The 18,749-nt window shown below is 48.1% G+C and overlaps 1 protein-coding gene across 1 annotated transcript in view; it reads left to right on the top strand.

Moving 5' to 3' along the window:
* Positions 1-18,749, top strand: part of LOC144115007 (uncharacterized) — a 190,321-nt gene that overhangs the window by 106,915 nt on the left and 64,657 nt on the right. Inside the window, exons 5-9 of the mRNA XM_077649119.1 lie at positions 479-633; positions 1,888-2,001; positions 4,966-5,100; positions 10,555-10,620; positions 13,155-13,232. Coding sequence (XP_077505245.1) covers positions 479-633; positions 1,888-2,001; positions 4,966-5,100; positions 10,555-10,620; positions 13,155-13,232 — 548 coding nt within the window. The remainder of the gene's footprint in view (positions 1-478; positions 634-1,887; positions 2,002-4,965; positions 5,101-10,554; positions 10,621-13,154; positions 13,233-18,749) is intronic.

Here is an 18,749-nt window from a genome sequence, read left to right as displayed (position 1 = left end):
GGTGTTCATAATTTATTTGCTTGTCATTCCGCGCTGCCATATGGTGCAAGCAATCACCGACAACTCACAGTTCCATTTTAATCGTGCTTAAAGCAAGAAGCCGCATTAATGGGTGCTTGATTTGAGGCTCTGTAAGGCAAAAATGTTGCTGAAGCCGTGCTTCCACAGGCGCTTGAATGTTAAATATGCAAAACTTGGGCAAGCGGCAACTGTAATTCACTAGTAAATTGATTTTTTTTTTTTACTGAAATGAAACGCGTGACATGTCTGGCATCTTCACCAGCCTTATACGGAACGGTTGGGTTTGTCCCCCCCTTCCCCCCGCTTTGTTTTTTGCTTATAGCCGTTAGCCATCCGCTAACAAAAATCGGAAGTTGACGTTGTTTGTTTCCACACATCTGCAAGTTGGGCGCTTAAATGGCGCTATCTAAGACGCGGTTTTGGCATCGCATTCTGAGTGGTGTCCCCCGCCCTGCAGACATGATCGCTATCCCGGACTTCGTGTCCGGAGCGATGGAGCACTGGGGCCTCATCACCTACCGAGAGGTGAACCTGCTGTACGACACGAAGAAGTCGAGCCCTCGCAATAAGCAGCGAGTGGCGGCCGTCATAGCACACGAGCTGGCTCATCAGGTACGTCGCATGTGTCACCTAGTTTCGTTCTGCATTCATAGATTCCAATGGAAACGGCAATAACCTAAGCGCACTGGCGTGTTTATTGCACCCAACATAAGCCAGAATTAATCGTCATGTTTATCAGCGCGTAGAATATTTTATTTTTTACTAAAGGCGGGTTCGTAACAGGCCGCCGTCTTGGCTGTCGAGATTGAACAGCGCAAGGGCTCTGGCCAATCACGAACCGACTTGCTATACGCGCAGGTTTTGTTCCTAATCTTTGGCTGTAGAAGTTACGACATGTAACGTTAGTAAGAACGTCAGCTTGGTATGTTTTTTTCTTATGGTGCCAAAAGAAACTAATGCGATCCAGAGGAACGATACCTTAAGAAATACCGTTAAACTCTTCGAATAAAACCCTCTGTAGCATTACAGTTTGCATAGGAACGAGTAAACATAAGAGGTTTCATGTGCAGGCAATTAGTACAGCCTTTGTCCAAAGTTTAGGGCTCAGGGGGTTTGCATATAAGCACTGTTGTGGAACTCCTGTAGCACTCATGGACGTCCTACTCGTTGAAGGGGGCGGGACCAAAAATCTTAACCTTCGGGAGATTTGGAACGCTGAAGATGCATTGCGAGCAAAGCAGTGTGGTCCAGAAGCAAACCCCCTTGGGCTCCAAACTTCTGACAAAGGCTGAATGCATGTATCAAGTGTCTGGTGCCCTTGGCGCAGCAACGTTTATCCACGAATATTTTTTCTATATTCTTTAAACAGCATCGTTGAGCAGTTGCAGTATTAGTGTTGCTGTTTTTTTTTCTTATGAATGGAATAAATTAAAACAAAAAAGAAGGAAAAAGATGTTACCGGCCACGGAAACATCCATGTATTACTCAAACACCTGATTTGCAGTCGGCGAAAATATGGTAGAAGGTATGGAGGTGAAGCAATGATAGGAGGGGTAGCAATATAGGATAGTGGCATGGGTACTGTTTATAAATATATGCAATAATCGCAAGCACATTGCACAAATAAACACACAAGAATAAATAAAAAGATAAGTGCTCGTGCGCGAGTATCCTGTAACAGCTCTGTGCAGCGCCCGAGGGAATTCACACCAAAAATAACTACATAGGAAGACAAGACGCGCGTCTGTAGCGCTGGAGAGCAAAATGCAATACTTTTAAGTCATAACCATGATTAAAGTAACGAATAAAGCGCAGTAAAGATTTATTCACTTGATGTTCCTCGCTTGGCTGTGTTCGCACTTGCAGTGGTTTGGAAACCTCGTGACCATGAAGTGGTGGGACGACCTCTGGCTGAACGAAGGATTTGCGAGCTACATCGAGTATAAGGGCATCGACCACGTTGAGCCAGAATGGGATATGGTAAGTACAGGGGCTTAACGAGGGCATTACTCAGCAAGAGGCAAACTCAAAGCATGACGACATTCACGTCGTGCTTTGTTCGGTCGTTTCGCGGCTGTGTTGTAGCTATGCCTGCGGTGGGACACTATTTGAAAACAGTATACCACCATCTGCCAGGCTAATACATAGTCCCGCCGCCATCTAATCGCACTGACGTAGCGAGAGCTTCTTCGTGAAGATGGTTTGGGTTCATACAGATAAGAAGGGCAGAAAGTTGGCCAGGTCGCCTATAATTCATGAATGAAAAAGCGCGTGAAAGACAAGCGCACGAAGAAAGAACGCGCACATGGACGATTTTTCAATCATACAGATAAATCGTGTGATCAGGCTTGATAGGGTGCTAAATTAACGATTCACTGATATTCAGCACTGGCGTAGTTTAATTTGTCTTCGCGATGGCTTATAAGGATTAATAGCCTGTCTTCTTATCTTGCTGTGCGACAGTAAAATGAATCACGTTAGGAGACATAATTAATTGCTAATTAGAGGCTTACGGGAGAAGCCTCTGTCCTGCAGCGCACGTAAAGCGGCTGATTATGATTATGATGACATAATTAAATGGGGTAGCACTCATAGCAAGGAAAGCAAAGGTTCGAACAGCGGCTTAATTATCGAAAGTAATTGAAAAAATCCGGTACGAAGTGCCGAACGACAGTGTAAACTTGATTAAAAATGCAGCCCGTGGTATTTTTTGAGCAAAAAAAAAAAAATATCACCGTCTAATGCGCAGCACACCTGTACCTTGCTCTTTTCGCAGACATGTATAAGCCTAAAGTTGCCTTTGGAAGTAAAAGGTGCGAATTTTGTGACTCAAGGCTCGAAATACCTTCATGCTTCACGTCTGGTTCACTGGGCTCGAACGCGTCGCACCTAAGGCCCGTCGGCTAAGTTACTGCGACGACTGTAATGTGTATCTAGTAGCTTCTTTTAAATCTAGCGATAATGCTACAACTCTGAACTTTAAGTCTTTTGGGGTTCGAATAACAGCGGAAAAATCACACAGGGACAAAACTGTTTAACGATAACAAAAACATTGGCTATATTCAAGAGGCATTACACACGTCTTCTTTCGACGACTCTTCTTTTTGCACTGGCCCCGTCCACACGCTTTTTCACCCTCAATGTCCACGAGACACTCTTTCTCTCGCACCCGCACGTGCACATGGTTTGGTGGTCGCGTCCCCACCCCCACACTTGCGCCGTGTTTGACATCTGGAGTTCATTCGGGAAGGAGACCGCTTGCGGGCGTGTAGCTGAAGCGCCGTCTGTAGCCGACCGCGCGGCTCTCCCCTATGTCGCTGCCAATTAAAGGCGCCGGGCTGTTGGTGGTCTTTTGTCCGCTCTCTTCGGGAGCCGCCGTTCGGGTGTCTCCAAGGGCGCCCAGGTTTCTGTAGCCGTCTGTTCCTGCTTTGTAGCATTTTACCCAAGCTTGGCGCTTCTTTCCGGGGAACTGCTGTTTCTGCTTCTTCGTTTCCTTGTTTCTTTACAACGACCTCCTTTTTTGCTTTTGCTTCTTCTTGGGCGTCGCCTTGTTACCGAGCTCTGCTACACCGCGTGCCTCTTGCCGGTGTCTCGGCGCCTTCGGGTGGCTGGGGGGAGTACGGGCGTTACGATAATAGTCGACCTTGCACACACATTCCGCATCTGCGCGGGTCACTTCCGCCGTGAGACAGGTCCACCTTCGTCGGCTCCAAATGTCGGGGCCGCCGCTGCCGAGGCTGGGCGACAGCGCAATCGCTCCTCGCGCAGGTCGCAGCGGCGCCGAGCTGCTCCGACAACTGGCGAAGCGTCGCACGCGATTAGAATCCGCTTCGTCCTTCCCGCAGCCTTATGTTTTCCTCGAGTACGTTTCACGCAGTTCGCACTGGTCGCAATGTTACTAGCGAGCCTGTTTTCTCCGCACAGGTGCCCTTCACCATGCGAAAAGTATGCACTTGCTTAGGAGACGCTGGGGGGGGGGGGGGGGGGGGGGGGGGGGGGGGGGGGGATAGTTACCGCAGCGGTGGCCTAAAGGTGTGAGCATCCGCCTCGCATGCGAGAGGTGCAGGGTTCGATCCCCAGTGCCGCCGGGATACCCACCGGTGATGCAATGGGTACAAGATAGCCCCTGGCCTAGTGCTCGGCTTAGTCAGGGTGAAATGCTTGGAAACAGGTCTGACTCCACATTGTGTGACAGGAAATACCTTGTGACAAGGCCCTCTTTTGCCAAAGCTGCCCTTGCTCCATAAAAATACGTCATCATGGAGTGGATAATTTTCAGGAGTGACGTAAATAAGACGTACTAAATTTAGGAGAGCGTTTTTTTTCTGAGAAATCGATGAGGGGTTGTACCTGTTCCTTTGTTCAACTCTTTGAGTGTGCGAAGCACTGTGCAGGTTGCGCGCACGCCCTGGGAGCAGACTGAGCGTTGCGCGCTTGCATGACCATGTGTAGAGAAAGTCTCAATCAACTGAGGTATTTTACACCGTTCTGTGCCTTAAGCCTGCTCATTAATGCACTTTACGACACAAGAAATCAGGCCATCCTATTGTACACAAGACTGCCTTCTATTCAGGTGTTTTTATACTTGAAAAAGCACAGAGTTGGGTGAAACTATGTGGTTATCAGCAGAGAATAAAGCCCAACGTACCGCCGTTAAATCGTGCACCTAAAAACCAGGAGCGTAGTTCAACAAAGTGCTGGATAGCAGAAGTCATTGAGCCTTCCGTAGAACAGTTCTCGACAAAGCCCATGTTCTACTCCGAGTCTCCCCTAACCAACCTCAGCTGTTCTAGCTCATATGGGATGCGGACAACCCGCGCAGCACTCGAGTCCAAGAATTGCAGGCTGACTGCCGTGCGCGGTTCTTTGTAGACGAACCGCCCATCGTAGACTCTAAACTAGACTCGCTGAGAGGCTCTCTCTCTCTCTGCGACGCTTCTGCAGATGAACCAGTTTCTGACGGAAGACTTGCAGCCCGTGATGGACCTGGACTCAACCACCACTTCCCACCCCGTGGTTCAGAGCGTCAGCCATCCGGACGAAATCACCGAGATCTTCGACACCATTTCTTACAACAAGGTACGCGAACGCAGCCGCCATCACACGTGGTCTTACCCACTCGATCCTACGCGCGTGGCTCGTAATTAGAAAGGCAGCCCCCGCAGGGAAAGCAAAAGGGCCCGCGTTGCCGTTTCCCTCCTCCGGCCTGCCCCTCGTCTTGCTTTATTTCCGAGCACCGCGTCAAGCCAGCTATAGCCCACACATCGATGCAGTCCCGCGGCCGTCGAGACAGCTGGCGCCTGCTAACGGTGCGGCGACAGCTCTCCCCACTCTTGCTCATTCGCTCTCTGCTAATGACCGGGTAATCACGCGAAGCAGACCCAGCCCCGGGGATCTCCGATGCGGTTTCGCGTCTCCTCAAGGGCACATTTGTTTACCACGTTCGCTGGTCGTTCCCGTTTGCCTTCGGGAAAGGTGGCGCTGCTTCCAGTTCGAAAGGGGCAGCGCGTTTCATTTCCAGCTCTGTTTAATAATAATAATAATAATTGGTTTTTGGGGGAAAGGAAATGGCGCAGTATCTGTCTCATATATCGTTGGACACCTGAACCGCGCCGTAAGGAAAGGGATAAAGGAGGGAGTGAAAAAAGAAAGGAAGAAAGTGGTCCCGTAGTGGAGGGCTCCGGAATAATTTCGACCACCTGGGGATCTTTAACGTGCACTGACATCGCACAGCACACGGGCGCCATAGCGTTTTTCCTCCATAAAAACGCAGCCGCCGCGGTCGGGTTCGAACCCGGGAACTCCGGATCAGTAGTCGAACGCCCTAACCACTGAGCCACCGAGGCGGGTCCAGCTCTGTTTCTTCGTTTCCCATTATGATCTACATTACAAGAAGTAGGAAAGTGAGCGATGAGGGTACTTTTTTTTTGTTAGTGGCATCAGTACATATTTGCTTTAATGTCCTCTGATCGCAAATGTGTCCGTGGCTATACCTAGCATCGTTTCGCAGCGCAACAAAGATGTGGATCCAAGAAAACGAACTTTTACAGCACGCGCGCTGGCACCTAAACTCGCACACAGCAAAGTTGAGTTGTGAAACAATGAACTTTCACCAACTCGCCCAGCTCTCCACGCTTCTGCTATACGTGCCGTTATGCACCCGCTGTAAAACTTAGAATAATTACAGTACGGTCATGTAATAAGAATAAAAATGAGCCAGTACAAAGATTGGATATTGCGCATTGGTGGGGAAAAAACATTTAAAATCAGCGCCATTTCTTATTTTTATTTTCTTATTTCGTTATGGAGAAGCAGAAAGGAGCACTCCAATTGACACAGTGATATTCCATGCCTTAATCGGAAATTCCATCACTTAGACCCAAAAATCTCTATTTCAGGCCCTTTCTTCTTGCAGCAGCTTGAAAACTTTCTCAATTTAGAAAAAAAGTAGGAAAATTTCGGTTGTTAATTTCTCGAAACTCCTTGAAAATTTCGGGAAGAACGGAAAGCTGCCCGAATGGAACATCACTATTGTGGTAGGGCATAAAACCCCTGTGGTGTCCTTGTGTTGCAAGGAGCGCCGTATACCATGCGTCTAAGCTGGTTGTGCAAGAGAATGGCACGCTGTGCTACGTCTATTGCAGGCCAAGTGACTGGCCGCAGAGCAAACGCACAAATGAACGCTGGAATAGTTCAGGGAGAATTCCCATGTCATATTAGGCGTGGCTTTTCTTGACCTGACACCATGCGCATGACAGGAGCCGGGCTTTGGGCTGTGTGGTAGGGCCCCTCTTAGAAACGCACAGCTCCAAGGACCTGGTGAGTAGGGGCGCACAGCAGATCCCATCGCCTTGCACGGTTTCCGAACGTCAGGAGCGTCAGGCTGGCTACGTAGTTGATTGCGCTAACACATGCCGTGACCTGCATGCTTTAGGTAAAGCATCTATATGTGGGTGAAAAAAAAATGGTAGGGATTTAACGCAGTTAAACCGAGTGGGACGTGCGAAAGCACTCGAGGCATCGCCGCCTCGAAGGCAACCACACGCAACTTCTTATCGTTAGCCGCTACCGGCTGCCGCGCCCGGGAAGTGAGGGGAAGGGGGGGGGGGGGGGTCGGTTTCACTCCTCCGCCGCTGGCTCTCCGTCAAAGGTCAAAGGCTGAGGCTTCACACATACCCCGGGTTTTTCAGCTTTCTAGTGAAGCATCGCTTTCGCGCTAAAAACAAAAACAGACGCACTAACTGTGATCCAGCATTCCAACAAGGGACGAACCCTATGCATAACAGATATGTGACTAGATCGTCCAATGGCTCCAATGACACAGCACGATGCATGGCAAAGATGTTCCGCCTTGCTGAACATTAGCCGTAGGCGAGATGACTCTCATACTACAAATTGTTTATATACCACCTACTACTGAAATTGCAAAAAATGAAAAAAGATAGCTTAATTTTCAAAAGAATGTAATACGTACGCTGCTCTTGAAACATTCCGTTTGTGGCATAACGAGAGAGGCAACAAAGCAAGTAATCTGGCTGGTCGTCCTGAGGTACATGCTTGTAGGACGACTGTTTCGGGCTTCGCGGGGTACGGATATTAAGTTAAAAACTGAAATAAAAATTAACCATGCATTAACTGTGGTCTGTTTTATATCCTGCTTTGAGGCTGTTTACTGACCTATCCGTTGTCGAACATCTATGGTGGCTCAGAAGTACGTCCAAGGCGATAGTTGATTTTCCCTTTCGATCTTATAGAGGGAAATGGGGTGAGATGATGATGGTTAAAAAAGATGCTGGTTGTCTTGTAGATTCGATATGGCTAGATCACGCTGCTCGAGGGCACTTCCTGAGAGGTTAACTCTTTGTTAACAATTAATTCAACAAATGAAGATACAAGTAAGGAGAAGAGTTATTTACATTCGACTGACTCGTAGTTTTACCTGACGAAACCAGCCCTCTTTCCCGCCGGAACAGCTGATTTTAAACCTTATGTTCCCGCCCTTGGTGGGGACAGTAAACAATTAGGTGACTCCACATACATACACCCAATAAATAATTGGGGAAAGGAAAATATCGCCAATCAACGATTGGAAAAGGAAAAAGTTCTGAGGCCACTTAAGTCTGCTTACGTGCAGGAATGCGAAAGCATGGCGCTTTATAAAACGCGGTTTTTTTCCACAATGGCAGTACGCGCTCTCTTTTTAATATTTTTTTTGTTTTTGCTTTCTATTTTTATTTTTAATTTTTGTTTTTCTGTTTCTTGTTTTATTCTTATTGTTTGTATTTTTCTATTCCGTATTTTTATTTTTATTTATTTTTCATTCATTTTTAATGTTTATTGCTATTTGTTATGTTTTATTTTGACGACGCCATCGACTTTATTGCCAGCTATAGTGTGACACTTATCTGCGAACATCCCCGCTGCCGAGTTGTGAGCCCATAAAGGCTTTCGCCATGATTGGGGAAAGAAGATAACTCATCTCGACCAACACTAACAGTGTACAAATATGTACACTTTCCACCATGGATATTTCACAGGATTGTCCCCGCCAGCTTCGCGAACATTCTTGCTTTCCTACGGGTGCGGGTTGCTTCAACCTCTGGTAAACACAGTTTCGAAGAAAGGCAATCTTCAAGGCCCATCTAATCGGCGCCGTCCCTCACAAACTGTCATCATGCACAGTAGACAGACGGACGGACACAAACTCTTGTACAAAGCGCGTCTCTCACGTTTCCCTTCCGTGTACATGTGAGCTGAGGTTGGCTCGTGTTAACGAGCGGTCATTCTTCATGTCTGCAGCTAGCGAGGCAATGTCTTATCGACCGCGCCTCAAGCTGTCAACGAGCACCCTACGCTCTGAGCATTGGTGCCGCAGACATAGGACAAAAGCCACTCGACGCGACGCGGATTATGATGACTGGTCGCTGCCCGCGGGCGCCCACCTCGCCGCAAGAACGTGCAAAATGGGATGCGACCTGAAGATGATTTGATATTCCCCGTATTCTCGAAATCCTCCACTGTTCGGCTTCCCTTAACCCGCTGGGTAGCGACTGTCCTCACGTTTACATGAGCCCGACAGCGGAGGGTGGAGTAGGGGCGCGCCAGATGTCGGGCTGACCAGCCCGCGCGACCGCGTTCCCGTTTTCTGTCGGGCAGTGATCGCCGCTACCCCTAGCGTCGAGCAAGCAAACCACGCGCGGGTGCTAGAAGAGGAGGAGGAGCGCCCTGGCTTGCGCAGCACCGCCATGCCAGAGAGGAGGCAGGAGAGGAGGCGATAAGCCGACGCGACAGCGTATACATGCTCCTTCCAACCGGGCCGGGCCGAGTCAACCCACCCCCTGCTGTCGGGCTGGCCCAGCTCGACTCGACGATCACTTAGCTCGAACCCCTAGCGTATACACGAGCCCGACAGCCTACTCAACACTACTTTTGTCGGGCTCATGTAAAGCCCCAGTGTGACTCACCCCCTTCTCTGCTCTTGTGCTGAGGACAGAAAAAAAAAAACTCAATTGGCATTCCTTTATCGCGAACCCAGACGAGGCAAAAGTTGCGTAGCGCCACGAACTTCACTGCGATTATGTGCGAAGAAGTAAAAAAAAATACGAACTGGCAGGTTTAAATCATTTCAGCAAAAGTTCGTCCCCATGTAAATTCAGCAGCTTTGTACTTTACATCACATCTGTGCGTTTAAGATATGTAGTATTCCGGTACTGTGGTCCTCCATTAGCGCTATGCATACATTAAGGATTATCAGACACTTACCGGCGAGCAAGGTCTGTTTATCAAACAACGTGGAAATGGATCGGAATAGTTTTCGCCATACTTAGTAATTTTGCGATGCTTTGCTAGTGGAACAGTGGAAAAAGGATATCGCAAAAGTGCTCAATTCTGCATACAGGATAATCGGTTTTCAAAACGAGCAGGTTGGCACAATGCGCGAGATGTTGGAGCGGCTATCAGGTTTAATTTGGGATACTATCCCAAATCAAACCTGATAGCCGCTCCAACATCTCGCGCATTGTGCCAGCCTGCTCGTTTGAAAAGATAACAATATGGAAACTACGTTTTCCGTGCCGATTTACGTTATCAAAAAAGTGTATCGCTCTGTTCAACTCTGAAATAAAGTAAACATGTTCGTTGCTGTGGTGCCGGGAACGTTTTCGAATTGTAGAAACTGATATGGCTATCGCTAACAGCCAGCTACAAACCGCTAATTATAACCAGGCGCCTAACGGCAATTGTTAAAAGTTTGCTTTTAGACTTGAATTAACCAGCTTACTAGCAAATGCCATGCATCTGTTTTCTAACGTCCGGCATCAGTGGCTGCCGGAATTTATGCTGCAAGAGCCGTCTTCATATCTTAAAGAGCCTAATTTTAAATATTACTGGCTGGCTTCGCTGATATAAGCCTTGTGTTTCTCGCCAGTTTTCCTCCAAAGAAGAATACCTTCAATGTGTCAAAGCCGCAGCTTTGTTGCCGTGCATTTCTTACACCCCCAACGAAACTACATCGCAGATTCCTCTTTGTTTCAGGGCGCGTCTGTGCTTCGAATGCTCGAGAACTTCCTGGGACCTTCGGTGTTTCAAAGAGGCGTGTCGGTAAGCATAGACTTATCCTAATTACTGTATTCAATTCGCCATACTTCATAAATCTCGAGTTGCCGTCGCCATTTTCGGTTTTGGACGGCGGTGTAAGCAAGCGGTGGTTTTGAAGCGCGATATTCCAGCGGCTGGGCGCAGACCGGGTGACATGCGTTTTCAGCACCGCCTGTATCCATGCAGTAAACTTCATGAATAAGCGGCTGCAGCAGTCCTACAGGCGCATGAGTGGAGCAGTGAATAGTTCGTTTGATGAGGCCGCTTTAATGAAATTTTAACAGCATATTTGGGCAACATCGTATAAGCACATGCAGCAGTGACTCACCATGCGACTATAGGAAACGTACTCAGATGGAGGTTAAGAAAATCTCCTTTACCGCTGAATGCGATATGGCTGCACAATCTGTACAAGTACACAGAAGAAAAAAATGGAGGGGACACTTAAACTCCGCCGTAAGGTTATGACGCGATAGCGTTAATAGGTTAATGTCCTTACATGCGGAATTGGTCATTCTCTACTTAACATTCATAGATTGCTGGGAGTTCCATAACCCTCCGGGCCCAGTGGTGCGGCGGTTAAGCGATGCGCCACTGCCCTGCGATGACAGGTGCTGCCACCTGTGGGGCTTGTGCGGCCCAGGTTGCTCTTCCCGAGCGACCAATCATGAACTGCCACCTGCCACGGTGGGCTGTTCGCTCACAATCCGGTGTTGCAGCTTGTGATGATGCAACAAGGTCAAGTGACCTAGGTGGCCCACCTGCCCCCTGGGTTGCTCCTCTGGGAATTTTCCACGGATTTTTTGCCAGAGCGGCTGCGAGGCTTCAAACGGTTGCCAACGCCGCCGACGCCGGACAATTGCTTTCGACATGGGGGTGCTAACGCTCTCGCGTTAAGAGAAAACAAACAGATTAAGCAAGCACTGTTCCTGTTTTACTGTTTCTTGTGCGTCCTCGCAAACAAATCCTATTCGAGCCACGTACCAAGTGGGCCACCGCAAAGAGTTGCTTCTCTTTCGCCCATGCGGTATACGTGATTGTCCGGCTGCATGCCTGTCGCCTTGTTCGCTGTCACGATTGTCCGGCACTCATGTACAAGGCTAGTTAGTGTAACTCCCTTATGCAGGTCGTATCTTAAATGTGAATACTTACTCTTGTTTAGGCGATAGTACATGGAAGTTTGGTAGCGTAGGCCACGACACGCTGCGTCAAACCTGTCTCCGCTTCGCCAGAATAGTTCACGCAAATGGGAAGCAGGCTTGTGTCCGCCATCAGTCGGATTGGCTGGTGCAGATTTTCAGGGAAATGGTCTGAAATGCTTGGAGGGCCTGTAAGTGGGCGTCTCGCTCAACGTTAATCGCAAACCTGTTATGCGGTTTCGTTTATATGGCAGGCGCACCTGAAATGGAGTTGCGTACATAGCAACTATTAGACATCCGCATCTCTTAGTGATGTGCGCGCGCCTGTGCGTTATGCACTAACGAGGCACAATTGGTTGTTTGATATAACTTGGTCTCTTAATTCTTCCACAACGACATCCGGGAGTTATGTATGTCCGTCTCACTTTAGTTATCTAGGGATCCATGGCGTGAGGGCGATGTCTCGCCCATAAAGGAAAACCCACAGAGTAGCAAATGACAGAGCTACAAAGCAGGAAAGCCGGTGTCATTACCATACCTCTCAAATGACTGAAATGGCCTTCGTCCGGACATTTTTGCGCTTAATGTGCGCCCGCAACGACAGGTATATTCTTTAAAAACATTTTTTCTACTAATAGATAAACAAAATAGATAAATTCTTGCCAGTAGCTAACGTTTGCATCAATAAAAAAAATTCACGGGCCACTTTGTTGACCTAAAGTGCGGTGAGGCGAAAGCCTTTAGCGCGGTGTTGCTGCTTGTGTCACTGATGTGTGGTTAAGATGTTGATTAAGTACACAATTGTTCGTGAATCTTAATTGCTGGAGACACTAGAGGGCATTTGGGAGGCATCCGTCTAATTCGACGCCTTTCTGCAAACACTCTCCAGTGTCCTAGACAAGGAGAACTGCGCATGCGTTGGCAGGAAGTCGCGTAGTTGTTAGCGCGCGCAGCTGCGGAACGGAAGGATGGTGGTTTGAATCCTATCGTGCACAAAGATTTATTTTTCTTATCGATTTGAAGAGTGTCACGGACGGACAGTCACCTCGAGTATGAGCCATTAAAGGCTTTCGCCTTAAAATTGACTACTTACATCACTAGCACATTTTTAGCAGGCATGCTGTGCCAGATGTTCAGCCGACAGAGAGCTTTAGCATAGCGTTACCGTGTACCTCCACCGTATAAAGCTACCACGAGCCGCCAACAGCGCATGCGCAGGTGGCCCTACGTTTATACGCCATCCTTGGAGTGTCTATAAGCAAACCGCCATACTCAAGTGCAAATTTCACACCAGCCGACTATTTGTATGGGTTATGCGGCAACTTCTGCCACAATGAATAGTCATAATTACTTACTCCAAGACGTGATTTAATGAAATGCTTGCACTACTTGTTTCAGTCGTTCTTGCGGAATCACCAGTTCGGAAATGCCAAGACGGAAGAGCTGTGGGCTGAGCTTTCCGAAGCCGCTGGTTATGTGAGTATACTTCAAAAGCACCAACAAATTCTTCAAAATCATTGATTTTTTAAGTGCATGCATGAGCTAACTGGGTTGTATTGAATTTCTGTCTCCTGAAATTCCTTAACGTGCGCCGAAATCTAATTACGCGGGCCTTACCGCATTTCGACACCATGGAAATACGGCCTCTGCTGCTAAGACGCCGTAGCCACAGAGCTATACCGCTGGGGATGTCAGTAAATACGGCGAAATAAGTATGCATAGCGTGCCTATCTGTTTCCTTTGCTTGAAAATTCCCCTGAAACTCCTTTCGTGGAAGTTCTTTCTTCACCTCCGAGACTATCCCTTTCCGATGCAAACGCCGCCCGGTGCGCATTCCGTGCAGAATCCGCGGTGCGCGGCCATGTTCATGCATCGTCACGCAGCGTATTTAGTTTTCATTCGCGGCGATGTGCTCACGTATGCGCTGCCTTATTCGCTTGCGAAGTGAAGCCGCGTGCGGCGTAACTGCACGTTCAAGGTCGCTGCAGGAACCACGCGATGAATGGCTGGCGCAGTGAAAAGGGTCCGACGAGAAGGGCTCAGAGCCATGCCGACAATGCCAATCGCACGTAATAACGGTGTGCGATTGGTCAGCGCCGTGATGGCAGCCAATCATGATTTGTCTTTCTCGGAGCGCACGAGCCCCGTCTGGTCACGACTCGCTCTGCGCGACTGCATGAATGCTCCCGCATTCTCCTCATGAGCTTAATGTAAGATACAAGAATTCTTCTAGAGTTCTTTTTTATTTCGATTCTTTTCGCCTTTCGTCATTAGCTCAAACGACGGCACGCCTGCGCGATCTGCTAGGACCACAAGAATGGAATGTAATTAAAGGAGAGAGTTGTGAAACCGAGGAAGGCGCATAGAAATACGAGACGCGAGAAGGTAGCTAGCAAAGTCCGGGTGCTTGGCGTTCGGATAGAACTCCCCTCCTTCAGGGCATTATTTTCGAAGTTAAGAGACATGCTTCGCGCCACAAAGGGGTCGCGTAAATGTCCCGTGTTTCGCTAAATTGCGTTCATACATTTTCGAGTGACACTCTGTAGTTCTCATCAGGCGTTCGAACAGCTTTAAATTGTATAAAGCGCAACTGACTGTCGGACGCGGAGGAGGAGGGAAACAAGACTAGCGCTTACTCACATACAACACGTGTCCCTTCCGAAGAAAGCAACGGAGAGGCACAGATCTTGTAGGCTGGCTAGATGGTTTGTGATTTAAAGCAACTCTGAGGACAGATAGAAGTCAGTTTGTGCGGGTTTAACGTCCCAAAGCGACTCACGCTATGAGAGACGCCGTAGTGAAGGGCTCCGGAAATTTCGACCACCTGTTGTTCCTTAACGTGCACTGGCATCGCACAGTACGCCGGCCTCTAGAATTTCGCCTCCATCGAAATGCGACCGCCGCGGCCGGGATCAAACCCGCGTGTTTCGGGCCAGCAGCCGAACGCCATAGCCACTGAGCCACCGCGGCCGCCCTAAATGTAAGTCGATCGGCCTGTATCGACCATGTGTAAGCCCGTTATACTTAGTGACACGGGCAAGGACACTTAATTTTTTGTTCTTCTTATCGTCCCGCGATAATTTTTGTATCGACAGTGTACTGCATTCTAATCACAAAGAGAGCACTTTCGCCGAAAACGGAGCTTTTATTAGCGATAAAACACCATGATACGAAATACAGGTGGCGCCATCACCGGTCGATTTCGCAAGTAAAATGCATGCGTCGGCACAGTTTTAGACGTGGATCTCAGAGGCTACACTACGCCGTCATTCACTTCAAAATGGTGGCAACCAGTCCCTCTTCCGTAAGGACGACTCGAGTTTGATTCGATTGGCGGATAGCTATTTTAATAAAATTTTCGCGTCGATAGATGCATGTTTTGCTGCAAGACAAACGTTAACACAGCCAGAAATAGCCAGGGAATAAATTTGTACTGCTAACAGTAACTGGATGGAGTTGTCCTCAGTGTCCCTTTAAAAGCGCTATCCGCTTTTAGGTCACGAACCATGCAGCCGGCCTACAAGTTCTGTTGAGTAATCTTTCTGATACCAAGGGTCCTTTAATATGTGACCTTTCTTCGCCGTCTCAAGTCAGCGCATTTGTCTCACCACTTTTGAATCATGAGCCATGTGGCGGGCCTACAGGTTCTGTTGTGCCATTTTTCTAACACTCAGAGTCATTTTGATGCGCTCTTTCTACGTCGCCTCAAGTCAGCGCATTTGTGCCTCTCATCCTTGTTTCAACTTGCCGTGAAAGATGTATTGCCTTCTGCCTTCGAAAGGGATTCACATCTGGAGATGTGTGCAAGCGCTTTCTCCGTCGGCTTCTTCCTCTGCGTTCGCCTGTCCACTACGCTGTACCGTTTCTAAATCGAGAACTATCAAGCTAAATTGCTTTCTACTTGCAAAGGGGGCTTCACCTGCAGGTGCGTAATAGCGCTTGTACCGCTCCTTTCTTCCTTTTTTTTCACCTTTCAGTCAAGCTTTGGCGCCTTTAAATCATGAACCATGCAGCCCGCTTACAAGTTACGTTGAGTCACTTGAATTCCGCAAACTGAGTCAGCTCACTGCACTTCATTGCAAAGATTGTGTTCCCAAACACACTAAACCGATAGCCACTCCTCTACTCAATGCGCAAACGCATTTCACGCTTATGGGACGCTGACGAATAATAATAATTGGTTTTGGGGGAAAGGAAATGGCGCAGTATCTGTCTCATATATCGTTGGGCACCTGAACCGCGCCGTAAGGGAAGGGTAAATGAGGGAGTGAAAGAAGAAAGGAAGAGAGAGGTGCCGCAGTGGGGGGCTCCGGAATAATTTCGACCACCTGGGGATCTTTAACGTGCACTGACATCGCACAGCACACGGGCGCCTTAGCGTTTTTCCTCCATAAAAACGCAGCCGCCGCGGTCGGGTTCGAACCCGGGAACTCCGGATCAGTAGCCGAGCGCCCTAACCACTGAGCCACCGCGGCGGGGCGACGCTGACGAAAACGCAGTGATTGCAGATAAACTGCCAGCAATGCGTCATATTTGAAAAGTGTGCCCACTGTGGGTTATATATTATAGCAACGAACATAAAACGTGTTCAGACAGCAGATGAAGGAATGCATTCTACCTATTCCTAGAAGCCCCCAGGTACGGCAGTGGGGCTTGATATCACTAACTGTGGCTTAACACGTACTCTCATATCAATTTATTATGACAGTGACGCTAATATATATATATATATATATATATATATATATATATATATATATATATATATATATATATATATATATATATATATATATATATATATATATATATATATATATATATATATATATATATATATATCATCTAACTGGATTCTGTTACATCGGTTTCCCTACAAATAGAAATTGCATTGCTAAACGAAAGTGTCGTGTAACTCTATATGTGCCCGGCCAAAGACACGGGAGGCTCGTATGTTTTACGGAAATGACCAGCTTCATTGAATGCGATCCTTGAGTTTTTGAATAATTTCTTGATGCACACTTCATGTCGGAAAACTCGAAATTTATCCCTGCGAAGATGGCTCATAATGATTTATTTTCACTCATTTCCCCACGCCATTTCGGAAACAAAATGCATGGGACAAGAATCAGGTTGGAGGAGTTTGTTTTTTAAGAACAAAACAATACTTCTAGAACACACACGCAACATTTTTAGCTTCGCTCGTACACGTGGCTGAGGTCGACTCCAACTGTTAAGCCAGCCTGTACGCCGTTTACATCTGCGGAGTTCGACGCTGGTGCAAATCGTCGCGGCTTGCGTGCGAGACGACTTGGCAGCGCCACAGCGCGGTCAGAGACAGGGGAGCCTACGTCAGGGGTCTTCCGGCGAATTTCTCATCTCTTACTCATGGCGAAAACTGGCATGCAACGAAACCTGCACTGCGCGCACGCGATTTCCATGTTCAGTTAGTCGCACTTACAGTTACGAGAAGAATGGAGGACTATCTCCTGCATGCTCAATATTCATGCGTCCTTTGCGGCTGTAACGTCACTCGCGGGTCTCATCAAAATTAACCGAGCTTTTTCAAAGGTGGCTTAACGCAATTATATCAACAAACGCAAGAACGAGGGAGTACAGAAAGCGACTGCCTGTGTGCTTGAGCTAAGCTGCTTTTAAAATCTGTACATTAGACAAAATCTTGATCACTCTCTCTCTGTCTGAAAAAAATAAAATCCCAATAACGATTCAATGCGGAACGCAATAATTGGAGGCAGCTTTTCCCCATAAATGTCCGATATCTAGCCTTCCCGCCTCGTTCAACCGTCAAGAATCTTGCCGGGGCTTTTCGCTTCGGCAGAGCAAGTAGTAATAGCTTGCTTAACTCGCGTAAGCGCACCAGCGAGCAGCGGCGCACTCCCGTCGGCTGTCGAGTGTCTTTGTGTTTGTTTTTCTCAGCTCGAATGCACGCCAGGTGTAGCTCGCACGCTGTTACAGCGGCAGCGGGCCCACGAGGACAGCGCTTACAACAACGCCAGCAGCAATTTCCTCCGCATAGCTCCGCCGGACGCGGATTGATAGTCAGCATATTCCTATAGTTTGCTGTTTGAGATTCGCGGCCGAAAAGCCGCCGGCGTCGTCTTCACTGTCCTTGTAATTCTCGTCTTGCTCCTTTCGCGGCCTTTTTCACGCGAATGCGTCTTTTGTCCGGCGGTTACACATTTCGAGCTCATCCGGTGTTGGGCCCCGGCGGACGGGGGCGGGACGGTGGCAGCAGGGCTGGGTGGTGAGGCCATCCGTTTCATTCGAAAGGCACTCGACGGAAAACCCCTGATTGTTTTGTGACCCATCTGCATCGGAGCGCTTCTGAGAGGCTTTGATTCGAACAGATCTATTACGCTCTGATATAATTCTTCGTCTCAGTCCTCAGCCGCTTGGTGAGCGTGAAGCGAAACGAGATTTTATTTTATTTTTTTTTTTCACCCTGCATTTCACGGAACATTATCTCCTCCGGCTTTAACGTGTAACGCAATGTGTTCCAGTTTCACAATGGTTCTGTGCGCAGTGGCGTAGCCAGGGCTATTTTCCAGTTGGAATGGGCTCGGACTGGATGTAGAGGGTACAGCGAGAGGAAAACTGTGATGTGGGTGTGAGGGGAGGGGTTTGCTCTATAGCTTTGCTTTGAGCCCCTCCTTGCTGCGTCTCCTGTTGCACGTGCCAGACTTATCTATGGATGCAATTTTATTACAAATAATTAAGCGTTCAGTATATTTTCTTTCTACATGAAAAAATATCGCACAGGACAAGCGAGTTAGGGGTGTGCGTTTGCGCAGGCGTTATTTTCGACACTTTACCTGCACGCGTGCACAAAGTAAGTTTGCCGTGGCGAGAAACCCACTCAAGCAAAGTTTTCCGCGCCTAAATCTTCGCACAGTTCAATTCACTGCTGCAGTATCGATGTGGTGCTGATACATCTAGTTGCTGTAAGCGTATATATAAGGCTTCGCACTCCAG

Source organism: Amblyomma americanum, chromosome 1 (genome assembly GCF_052857255.1).
Source record: "Amblyomma americanum isolate KBUSLIRL-KWMA chromosome 1, ASM5285725v1, whole genome shotgun sequence".
NCBI classification, from domain to species: domain Eukaryota; kingdom Metazoa; phylum Arthropoda; class Arachnida; order Ixodida; family Ixodidae; genus Amblyomma; species Amblyomma americanum.
Note: the sequence above shows the minus strand (reverse complement) of the source record. Positions and strands in the feature narration are given on the sequence as shown.